Consider the following 12,869-nt stretch of genomic DNA (forward strand, 5'->3'; position numbering starts at 1 on the left):
GGGAACTCAAGATAGAGTGGTAGGGACTTCTCTTATAAGAGGTACACTATTTTGTCAAAAGTATTGTGGTGCCTGCCTTTAGACGCACATGAACTTTAATGGCATCCCAGTCTTACTCCCTTCCTGTTCCAACATGACTGCGCAACAGTGCACAAAGCAAGGTCCATAAAGACATGGATAAGTGAGTTTGGGGTGGAGGAACTTGACTGGCCTGCACAGAGTCCTTAGTTCAACCTGATAGAACACCTTTGGGATGAATTAGTGCAGAGACTGAGCCAGGCCTTCTCGTCCACATCAGTGCCTGACCTCACAAATGCGCTTCTGGAAGAATGGTCAAACATTTCCTTAGACACACTCCTAAACCTTGTGGACAGGCTTCCCAGAAGTGTTGAAGCTGTTACAGTTGCAAAGGGTGGGCCAACTCAACTTTGAACCCTACGGACTAAGACTGGGATGCCATTAAAGTTCATGTGCATGTAAAGGCAGGGTTCCCAATACTTTTGACAATATAGTGTATATGTATTTGCAAACGTATGCAACAAAAGCATTCATATTAATCTGAGCAGTTGAAAAAGAATACTTAGGTTTTCTGCTGGCTAGCTTTAAAGTGTGCCAGGGATCTTTAATATAGTTTTGTATATTTCCCTGCTTATATGCACACTTCCATTTCTTGCTAGATTCAAACAATTCAGAAGGGCTGCCAATACTGTTTTTGATAATCTGACCTGGTTTGCCTGGTCCCAGGAGCTATATAACAACTGAGTTCTTCCATACTTCTCAGTCCTTTGCGATAAAAGCGGGTCTCTGAGGCAGTAATCTAAACTTTGGCTCGGTTTGGTACTGTGAATATATGCACCCTCAACACTCTTTTCCAATATATTGGGGAGAAATAATAAGTAGGTTATTAAATTTAACATAAAGAGCTGTTGCCTTTTCAAAAGTACACATTTTAGTGAGTCAATTGAGAAGCAGCTAATACAGTTTATGCTTTTTCTTAAAGGTGTGCAGCACAAAGATTAAAGAATCTGTAAACGCAACATTTCATATTCTTGATGAGTGCCTGCTGTACCATGTACTTGTATGAAAAAGTATCCTGTTCTCTGTTTTTATGTGAAATCCCAGGTGTTCCTGCCAGCCTCTCTGATTTGTGATCAAAAACCGACCACAATAGGCCTGAGAGCACACCGTGGTGGTCAGTTCTCTAGCTATGCTGGAAGCTCAGCCTGCTCTCCTCCAGTGATCAGACTTGTCCCGACTCCCCACACACAGCTATTTACTGGAAAGCCCAGTGTGGTGCTGTTACTCCACCTTCAATTCTTTGAGCTACTTATGAAGCTAACAGAGGGTAAGGGATCACTTATTAAAAAAAAAAAAAAAAACAAATGGGGGAAAAAATGCATTTATAATTGTATATATATGTATATGTATATATATATATATATATATATATATATATTTATTATACATACACACACACATATACACACACAAATGTTTTGCCTTTCATTTCTATTTTAAACTGAATGGGCTGTTTTACATATACTTTATTATCATCACTGTTTTTTGGATCTCATCTTAATTAGGCAATTTGAATTCAGGTAAAAAAAAAAAAAAACACATGAGGCTTTGAAAAATAGAGATACAGAAAACTGTTTCAGAAACTTTACCTGAGACACGGTCCAGAAGCTCTGCCAATGTGGTAGAAATGGGCAAGTGTAGTGTACGAAATTTGTGTCCTGCGCCATACATTGGATGTTGAATGATGTGACTTGTGGCATTGATTCTGCCTTTATACAACTGGAATAAAAAAGGCCATTAATATAAATGTGGCTTCTATAAACTGTACATTTTATTTTGTGTTGAGAGATTTTCTCCAAGCTGTCAAAAATGTCCTATTAGGTCAACTATTTGCCAGGTAGGTTGCACATGCTTTTCTATCTAAATGTATATAGAATGAAACCAAGTAAAGCCATTATTGGACCAAGTTCTGTAAGCTGTGTGACCATGATGTGCATAATTAACAGTCATTTTACTTTGTATGAGTCAAACTACATAAGTCTTAAGTTTCTTTTTTAAACCTACATGTATCTATAAGCCTGTTTACCATTTTTCTACTGGATGTACAAAAGAAGCTTGCATAACATATTGCTCAAATCTACAATAGTAGCACATAAGCATTTAATATATAAAACATAAAGCAGTCTTTATGCCAGTGCCCCAGAATCTTATATCGGCAGAAACTGCAATGTCACAGAGCAGGTGCTAATCTAAGCTAAGGCATTCCAATTTGGACAAAAAAATGTGCAATATTTCTGTTCTTTCAGCATCATGCGGCTTTACTTCTAAACTGATTGTGTCTTTCTAAGTCGATTACTATATCCACAAAAGCTTGTTATAACAGACTGAATAGGGTCTAATGTAAGCCTATTCAGCCATCTGCTGGACAGTAAAGGCCAAGGTACACAGGACATTCTTATTCATATATGCCTCCTCTGCAACACCGTAAAATCAAAGTGTAGCTCATATCTTTTTAGTTTAAAGGAAGAGTATAAACACACCAAAAAGAAAAAAAAAAAAAAAGATTTCTGAATTACCTGTAAAATTCCTTATCTTGGCGTACAGGACATAGCATATTCATACACCATGGGTTATAGGCACGTACTTTCAGGTGATTGAACACTGGCAAGCTTTTGAGGCCACACTCCTCTGCAGGGCATTTCCCCACTCCTTGAAACCTCAGTTTTGAAGCAAGCAATGCAGAGTAAACCAAGGGAAAAAAAAGGAGGGGGGGGGGGGGGTAGAAGTATGGCAAAAAAAAAAAAGTAAATTAAGTAGAAGTAGCATCAGTCCGATGCTGCAGCCTAACCTCATCAGCTCTAAAACTGAGAAACGAGCGACCAAAAAACGCTGATTAATCAGTTCTCAGTGTTCCATGAGCAGAGAGCTGGTGACTGACATTTACCGGCTCTCTTCTTGTCCCCTTCAGCGCTCACTAGAGAGCTAAGTTGTGGAGGGGGCGGGAGCAGCTGGCTCGGGCTCTCAGTGGCTCACTGAAGGGCTGAGCCAGCTACTGGTCCAGGCTTCTTGGTAGATTACGACCATATGGTCAGGATCTTTTCATAGCCTGGATCAGCTCTGTGCTGTCAAACAAACTGCACTCCTGTGATCCCCAGAAGTATAGCCAAAAGATCTTTGACTTTACTTCTCCTTTAAAGCAGAGTAAGCAGGCTACACATTCAAACAACATGAGTTGTCCCTAAGAAAAAAATAGGAAAGGCAAGCAAGAACTGGGCAAACAGAACTGGGCAAACAGAACTGGGCAAACAGAACTGGGCAAACAGAACTGGGCAAACAGAACTGGGCAAACAGAACTGGGCAAACAGAACTGGGCAAACAGAACTGGGCAAACAGAACTGGGCAAACAGAACTGGGCAAACAGAACTGGGCAAACAGAACCAAAAAACAACAGGGGTCAAAAAGTTGCAAGTTCAGAGTGTCGCTGAAAAAACCTGGTGGCCAAAAGCTGCACCTGCAAAAGTTTCTAAGTCCACCTAGTAAAACAATGAGTATCAACAGAAGACAAGGTTGGTGGCTGTACACAGTTGGTGTCCATTGCTGTATACTGCACAAAGGGCTGGTAGAATGGAGCAGTGGTCTCGATGGACTGGAGAGTAGCTGCAATAGCACACGCCAGGAGCATCCAGAGCCATCGTCATTGTGTCCACAGGCTGGAAGAACAGGTGGGGGGGCAGGCTTCAACATGTTTGAGGTCCCGCCTCCACCAGATTGATCTGGCACCCTCCTTTATGGTTTACATGTCTTGAGGGGACCCCATACCCATCGAGGAGCTGCCGGTGACTACACGTCTTTTTTCCCCAACAAGCTTACCACCCTCCTGCATGTGTCTTCTATGGATTTTAAATGACCATTTGTCTCCCAGTGGAGCGCTGACTCCCCTGCTAATTTAGCAAGTGATTTTTGTTGCTGCAAGGGGGAGCCTGATAAAGGAAACTTTTTTTTTTTTTTTTTAAATACAAGGGAATGTGGAGCCAGAAGACTTAGAAAAAGAATGGATAAAGTCAATAGTTGCCCCTTAATTTAAAGATATTTAGAGCCAAGTTCTGGTCAAGACCCATTTGCAGAAATGCCAGAATGCAAGGCACAGAGTAATCTCTGGGACTGAAAAGACTGTTCACACCAGGCAAAATAAGATTTCCAGGTGCAGATCTCCCTGGAAGTGGCCTTTCTGGCTTTTAGCAAAATAGGAATCAGACTCTGAAATACTTTTATCTTTTTTGCCAAGTATTCCAGGCAAAGAAGGTTGGAGAGCAGTTTTTTTTTTTTTTTTTAAATTGATCACTCAGTCGAAAAGTCTTGAGCTGTTAAAGTAGTTTTAAACCTCAGACATGAAATATGTACAAAGTGTTTTTTCCCCAGTTTTGAGCTTTTTATGTGAAACATAAATACATGTTAAAGATTGGGAAAAAAAAAATAAAAAAAATAAAAAGTTTGAATGTTAAAACGAAGTTCCACCCACTTTTGAGAGGTGGTCTTAAATGAAAAGACCACCTCTCCACCCCTCGTTTTTGGCTAGTTCAAATTTTTTTTTTCTTCTAACTTACCTTTTTATGAAGTACAGCCTGTACTTCTGATCCATCTGGTCCGCGGTGCAGGACGTCATATCCTCTTCTTCGGCGAGCTCCCGCGATGTCTTCTGGGACGTGTGTCCCAGAAGACAGCCGGCCATTCACAAAGCGCTGCGCGACATGTGCAGTAGGAAACTGGCAGTGAGACATCGCAGGACAGGCAGGTGTCCTTATTAAAAGTCAGCAGCTAGTGTTGATTTGGGGCCCCTACCACCATCTTTACTATTTCTGCATACCAAGATCTTCTGGGCCACGCTGGGGTCAGAGAACTACCAACTTCCGTTCCTGCTTGATCCTGCGAAGAAGTCAAGGTAGCAGCAGAATAGGAGGGAATGCATAAATAAGTGAGAACTGATCCCACAGGGTCACCAACGCATCTGTTCCGCATGCGAGTCGATCCCTTGTTCTTGACACGTTGTCGACTTTATTGTTGAACCTGGACACAAACAGATCTACATCAGGGATCCCCCATCTTTGGAATATAGCCAGGAAGATATCGGGGTGAAAAGACCATTCCCCGGGAACAACTGCTGGCGACTTAATTAGTCTGCCTGCCAGTTCTCTACCCCTGAAATGAAGATTGCCGAAATGCATGGCACAAGTTTTTCTGCCCAGGTTAGGATATGGTTTACCTCTCCCTGGGCTGCCTGACCTCTGGGGCCCCCTTGGTGATTGATATAAGCCACTGCTGTGGCATTGTCGGATTGAATCCTGACAGGAGAATTCTGCAACCTGAATGTCCAGGCCCTTAGGGCTAGACGCGCTGCCCGAATCTCTAGAATGTCGATGGGCACGGTTCTTTTGGTTCTGGACCATTTCCCTTGGACAGACGCTTCTTCCAGGACTGCTTCCCAACCTAAAAGGCTGGCATCTGTTACCACCTTCCAGGTAACCGGTAAGAAAGATTTCCCCTGCTGCAGATTCTCGGATATGCTCCATCAACTGAGGCTTTGGAGCACTTTTGGCGACAAACGAATTGGAAAATCTAGTGCCTGAATCTTCTTGTTCCAGGCCAATAGGATACTGTTTTGCAGCTGTCTCAAATGGAACTGAGCATAGGGAACTGCTTCGCATGAAGCCACCATATTCCCCAACAACCTCATACAAAGGCGAATGGAGGGACCCTTCTTTGCCCTGACCCCCTGAACCAGCTCCTTTATGGCGCTGATCTTTGCCTGGGGTAAAAACTTTCTTCTGGGCTGTATCTATGACCAGACCCAAATACTCTAATCTTACTGGCTTTAAAGAAGATTTGTCTAGGTTGAGAACCTAACCTAGGTATTCCAGGTAGTTGACTGTGGTGACCATGCTTTGGTCCAAGCGGACTACCGACCGGTCTATCAAAAGCAGGTTGTCTAGGTATGCCATTATCATTATACCTTGATTCCTTAATCTGGCCAGAGGAAGGGCCAGAAGTTTTGTAAACATCCGAGGTGCAGTAGCTAGACCGAAAAGGTAAGGCTACAAACTGAAAATGAAGTTTTTCTGCTTCGAAACGCAGATAATTCTGATTAGCGGGGAAAATAGGGACATGCAGGTATGCATCCTTGATGTCGATTGATGCCAGAAGCTCTCCCCCTTGTAGGATGGAGACTACTGGTCGGACTGATTCCATGCGAAAAGAGCGAATCTTCAGGAACTGGTTTAGATCTTTGAGATCTAGAATGGGTCTGACAACCCCATTTGGTTTTGGTTCCGTGAAAAGGTTTGAATAAAACCCCAACCCCTGCTCTTCCACGAGAACAACCATGATCACATTTTGCAACAAAAGTTGGTCTAACGCTAGAAAGAGACTTCTTTTTCTCTGGATCTTTGGGGACATTTGACCTGAGGAAACAAGGGGACGGGAATTCTCTGAACTCTAGTTTGTAACCTAGAGCTATTGGGGGGACCACCCATCTGTCCCAAAATCCCTCCTGCCAAACCTTTGAGAATTGCAGAAGTCTTCCCCCCACTTGAGCGAGCGGGGGCGCCCCTTCATAAGGAGGCTTTAACGTTCTGTCTTGCGGGTTTCCTCCCCCAGGACTTTTGTCCCTTGGGTTGACCCTGAGGTTTACCTCTTGAACCTGACGATGGAGGCAGTCGCGACTGCCTGGAGGCTGATGCCCCTGGCACTGGAGAAAGAGCCTGTTTAAATGCGGGACATTTACTTTTTCTTAACTGGCAAAAGGGTAGTTTTCCCACTTGATATTTTTTGGATATATTTGTCCAAATCCTCCCCAAACAGCTTTTCACCACGGAAAGGAAAACCAGCCAGGAGCTTTTTGCATGGCGCTTCGGCTGACCAACTTTTCAACCATAAGATTCTACGTATATGTACCAACCCAAAGTGTAAGGCGAGAGGTTTGAAGAATAGAATCTCCGATTGCGTCAATTGCAAAGCACAAAGCTGCTGGCAGCTCAGCTAATTCCTGGGCCTGCTGTTCAGGGAATACCTTGAGAACTTGTTTCAAATGGTCTCTCAAGGACTGACATACCACAATTGTCACCACTGTAGGTTGAGCCACTGAACCTGCCAAGGAGAAAATGTTTTTTTTAACAGGAATTCCAATTTTTTATCAGTTGGATCCCTAAGCATTTGTGTATTGTCAACAGGACAAGTCAAACCCTTATTCACAGAGGATATAGCAGAGTCAATTGCTGGTATACTCCACATCTTAGTTAATTTTCCCTCCATAGGATAAAGTCTTGAAAATTTTTTAGGAGGGAAAGTGCTTAACTGGGTGATCCCATTCACAATACATAAGCTTTTCTAGTAATGAATGGACAGGAAAGGCACGCAAGGCTTGCATGAATCCGAACAGGAAGTGGGCTTATAAACCGACTCTGTTAAGGGTCGCTTAAATGTGGAGTGGACCATTTCAGTAAGAGAATGCACCAGCAACTTCTCAGCATGTGAAGCTTAAGAAGGTCCTTCCCCACTTGATTCCTTGGAAGAGGAACCATCAGCCTGTTCACGGTCCCCTAAAGGGAAAACATCTTCCCCCTCCCACAGTTCATCCATTTGAGGATCCTGGGTGATACAAGGGAACCTAATGTGTTTTCTTCCACTCTGTGAAGACGTGATTAAAGCCACTAATCTTTCCTCTAAACCACTCATAGCTGAGGAGAAAACCTGCTCAGTTATACAGACAGGGGCTGAAGTGTCGGAAGCAATTGCAGCCCCTGATGACCCCGATGGCTCTCTCTGACCAGCCTCCTTAGATCGGGATGGTGTTGCAGAGGGAGGTTCCTTAGGACCTAAGGGCGACCCCTTTGTGTCTTTGGTTTTTGTGGCATTTGAACCACCTCCTCTGGTTATAGTGCTGAGCAAAAACGCAGAGGTACCACCAAAAAGATGCACACACTGCTGAGCAATAGTCCAGCAACTGCCGCTGCTATTAAGCTCAGCCTGATGCTTAAGTAAATGTGCCTGGGAATGCCTGTGTCACCCACTCACATGCCACCTTGTCTGCTGTGTCCCTCCTTTAGCTGTATGCACCTGAAAAAAAGGTGCATTTTATAGCTATACAGCCTGCATTGTGGACGCTGAAGCACGCTAAGCCCCCCCCCCCTCCTCCAACCACCCACCACGCCGACCCCCCCTCATCTATTTTAAAAAAAAGATAGTTTTCTCGCAGGAGCAGGCTCCGATCCTGACCGGACCACATGGAGGACGACAAGAGCTGCCAAAGGGAACCGCCGTAATGGGGCGGCATACTGCCGCCTGATGCCATGCTCCCTCTGCCTGGAGGAAAGCTATTCAGGTAGGGGGGCATTCCTAGGAGAACCCCCCCCCCTCCTTTCCCAGGACTTTACCTGGAGCTTGGGCTGGAGGAAGCGTGCAGCTTGTACACAGAACGAGACTGACAAGCATGGAACAGGCACATGCTCTTGACAGCCCCCGGTGGTAACTATAGGCATGACAACATTTACTTAAAGGAGAAAACCCACAAGGATTAGAAAGATTCCTTAGGAATCTCCCTTACCTTTATCCAGCTGCAGGGTTCTGTGGTTACATCCAATCTTCACCTCTCACGGTGAGCTCCGTTAAAAAACCTTCAGGGACAGGGGCCCCCTTTTTATCAGGGGATCCACAGCCCTGGGCCTGTAAAAAGCACCCCGCCATGAATATGGCTGACAAAACCAAATACTGGATCCCGGGGTCCGGCTCTCTAAAAAGAGAAGCGTTACAGGTAAAACCTTGTTTCTTTGGACACGAGGCCCAGGTACCATTCAATTCAGTCTGGAAAAGACACTTTGAATGGATCTGGTTGCATGGCTTGCCCCAGTAAGGAATATTCCAGCGGAGCTCAGCACAGCACATCTTTACTCGTGATCAACACCTAAGACACTGGTGAAAAAACTGAGGTAATCCCGGTAAGGGGAGGGGTTATATGGGGAATTGAACTTCCTGTTCAGGGTGTGCCTGTGCCTATGACATGAAGGTGCCATATAACCAATACAGTTATTACTGTGGCTCTGTGTCCCATGATGAAATAAAGACATAAGCTTTACTGTTTTTGGTAGCCAAAATTAAAAATTTAAGACCCGGGCTTATTTTTGGGGAAACATGGTAGTATTAAATGTGGAAAAGGCTCTTTAGCAGGGATTGAAATACTGGCTCATGCGTTTTGGCCTATCCATTGCAGTGGAAAAAAAGGACAGAACAAATATCTTTACTAAAACCATTTACTTTGCTTAGACAAGACAGGCATCTTTGAAATGTGTGGCAGTTTCATCAACTGTACACATATAATAAACATGTGATGGTTTAGTTAACAACTCAGCCTTTCAATGGCAAAATCCCAGGCTTACCCATTTGGTATCCCAATACAACGTTTAATAAAGACAATGCATCAAGGACTTAATCATGAAATATACTTACAGGACAAGGAGACTGGAGAAACATGATTACTTTCTCATCCTCTAGCATTAACTGCAGAAAGAGTCTTCGGATGAAACCAGAAATATTGCCTGATGCTGGGAGATTTCCACGCTGTGGTGAAGACTGGAACAACTCACAAAGAACCTGTAAATGAAAGGCCATTATGTTTATATTAGGTATCCTCAAATTCTGTATTCAAACATTTTGAAACTGTAAATTTAAAAAGTGTCCTTTTTACTGCAATACAGCAACAATTGACTTTTTAATAATAGTATACTAAATGTAAAAAAGAATGCAAAAAAACAAAAAAAAAAAAACAAAAAAAAAAACACTATATAGCTAACCTAAGATTTACTTAGGTAAACTACTGCTTGCAAAACACCTTTAATTTCCTGGCTCTGACTAGTAGTCCAGGGGCCATGCTGAGGCAGAGAATAACTACAAAGTGCTCCCAATTGGATAACACCACCCAATAAGGGTTTTTTCCCCCACATAAAGGGATTGTTGTTCTGAATGCATAATTAATGTGGACTATTTGGATGAAATGATTCTAAACAAAACATAGAAGCAAGGGCAAAATCACTAATGTACTAAAAGAATAAATCCAAACAACTTTCCTCATCTTAAACCCAGGTCAGGTTCAAATATATGCAGTGCCAAAATTGCAGTGAATCCTGAGCGTTTCCTGCACCACATTGAAAATCGCACTGTTCATGTAACTTGTGTTAATCTTAAATTCATGACATCCCAGGTCGCAAAATGCAGCGTGATTGCAAGAATTGGGCCGCATGCAATCTGATTCCGATGCAGCTATTAAAAAAAAAAAAAAAAAAAAAAAAAAAAGAAAGGGATGCCTGCACCTTTTTGATGCGGCGTAAATTAACTCATACAAAATGAATGGGCACAAAACGCACCGCAAGTAATCGCATGAGATGTGAAAAGGAATGCAGTACAATTCCTATCTGAATCACATGCAGTGTCCCGCACTGCACAAGTCTAGCATCCGTTTTAGAGCATCAATCTTATGCAAGCTGGGGACTCCCGTGGGTCTCATTAGTATTAGAGCATTTTGCACTTATTTCACCAATGGAGGTGTAAACCTCCTATTCCTATTCTTTCATAAAAGGAAAACATACATACTGCCAAAACTTTTTTCTTACTTTTGAATAGTGTGGAAAAAAGGAGTTACAACTCTGGCAGGTTTTTATTGCTATCTGTGGCTCTGTTAAGAGGCTTACTATGACCATCTGTTCCAACAGCAACATAGAAATAAAATGCTATTCTTTAGCAGTATACAGAAAGGCTGCAACCTCTGCTGGATTTTTTTTTCCCCTTTTCCCTGTTGCAGATTTTATCTGCATGGTCAAACTATTGTTAATAGGTTAAGAGGAGGGGGTAAATCTCTCCAACAGAGTTTCAGAAAAGTGTAACAAAAACAGGCAGAAGTTTTAATCCTTTCCACTCTATCCAAAACTGGAAAAAAGAAAAGGTTTTGACTTGACATATACTTTGATTATGTAGCTTTCCTGTCAGCAGCTAAATACTTTCCAAAAAGGCTTTGAAACAATTCACTCCTACCTGTGCCATTAATCTCTGGTTGTTTGGATGACAGGATATGCACTGCAAAAAAAAGGCCACAGTTGCATTCTCCACGGCAGTTCTTTGCTGAGTAGTAAGTCCATTCCCTGCTGTGGAAGTCAGTAAAGTGCCCCTTGCATTGGCATTGGTCTGTTGAGATCCATTCACATGCCCTGCCGAAGTTGCTCCAGAATGACAAAGTAAAAACAAAAGTGCTGTCCACAAGGGGTTAACTTCAGCACCCCCTAGCCAATCCTTCATAACATGACTATTGCCCACTTCAGTTAGAAACCTGAGAATTGGTGCCACCAAGTCTGCCGTTACTGGCATCCTACTAAAGTGCAGGGAAGAATGTTGTCGCCGAAACCTCTCTTGTGTGGCGTCCATAGAGGCAGCACTGTCTGAACTAGATATGTGTGTAAAACAAAAGTTCACCAGGCTTCTAACAAGAAGTGATGGTAAACCAGAGTCCAGAAGTTGCTTGATGGCTTCAGGAGACTGGGACGCAGCAGCAAGTGTGGCCAGATGTGACTCCGTAAGTGTGAGAGGTGCTTGTGCATTTTTAGAGTCATCTGTAAGAGCAGCATTAAGATCTTGCTTTTTGCTGTCATCTGTAATGGACAGTCTGTGCTGGCTCTGTATGGGTGGAGGGGTAATTCCCATCCAGCCCATAAGCAATGAAAAGTAATTGGGGTGAATGTGACACATAGAGCAGAGAAGACCATCAACAGCTTTCTTTAATACCACGTTGCACGGTAAAGACATAGACCAGTTATGCAAGGACCTAAAAAAGATAACACATTGCATTATAAACTACACAGCATAATGTTTTACATATTTAAAATTCTATAGTCATAAAAAGTTAACAGTAGTAAAAAAGGTTCACCAAATAGAACCCATGGCAAGCCACCAAATTAAAATAAGGGGATATTCACAATCTGCTTTCAGTTATACCCTGCAAGTTTACACACACAGACTGCGGCCTGCATTTTGCAACTAATTCATAAAATGATAGCCATGCTGTGAAGCTTGCAGTACGTCATAGAAATACAGCGGGTAAAATAAGTATTGAACATGTCACCATTTTTCTAGGTAAATATATTTCTAAAAAGGTGCTAGTAACATGAAATTTTCACTACATGTTAGTAACAACCCATGCAATCCATACATGCAAAGAAATCAAACAAATACGTTCAGAAAATCGGTTATGTGTAATAAAATAGAAATACACTGGGAAAAAGTTCTGAACACGCTAACTGAAATGTATTTAATACTTTGTACAAAACCCTTTGTTGGTAGTGACAACTTCAAGATGCCTCCTATATGGAGCAACTAGTCGCATACATTGCTCTTGTGTAATTTTGGCCTATTCTGCCACACAGTCTTCAAATCTTGAAGGTTCCATGGACCTCCTCTATGAACTCTGATCTTTAGTTCTTTCCATAGATTTTCTCAGGTGATCGGCTGGGCCATTCTAGCAGCTTTATTTTCTCTTTGAAAACAATTGAGTTTCCTTGGCTTTGTGTTTGGGATCATTGTCTTGCTTAAATGTCCACCCTGGTTTCATCTTCATCATCCTGGTAGATGGCAGCAGATTTTTATCAAGGAGGTCTTGGTACAATTTTCTATTAATCCTTCCTTCAATGACATGAAGTTTGCCAGTACCGTATGCTGAAAAACAGCCCCACACCATGATGTTCCCACCTCCAAACTTTACTGTTGGTATGGTGTTTTTGGGGTGATGCGCAGTGCCATTTGACCTCCAAACAGTGTGTATT

At 42.7% G+C, this 12,869-nt stretch overlaps 1 protein-coding gene across 5 annotated transcripts in view; it reads right to left on the minus strand.

Moving 5' to 3' along the window:
• Window positions 1-12,869, minus strand: part of BIRC6 (baculoviral IAP repeat containing 6) — a 709,573-nt gene that overhangs the window by 256,244 nt on the left and 440,460 nt on the right. For all 5 annotated transcript variants that reach the window (XM_073627731.1, XM_073627734.1, XM_073627732.1 and 2 more), the window contains exons 55-57: window positions 11,092-11,875; window positions 9,514-9,657; window positions 1,668-1,797 (exon numbers count right to left, since the gene is read on the minus strand). In XM_073627731.1, the coding sequence (XP_073483832.1) occupies window positions 1,668-1,797; window positions 9,514-9,657; window positions 11,092-11,875 (1,058 nt within the window). The remainder of the gene's footprint in view (window positions 1-1,667; window positions 1,798-9,513; window positions 9,658-11,091; window positions 11,876-12,869) is intronic.

Source organism: Aquarana catesbeiana, linkage group LG04 (genome assembly GCF_042186555.1).
Source record: "Aquarana catesbeiana isolate 2022-GZ linkage group LG04, ASM4218655v1, whole genome shotgun sequence".
Classification (NCBI taxonomy): Eukaryota; Metazoa; Chordata; class Amphibia; order Anura; family Ranidae; genus Aquarana; species Aquarana catesbeiana.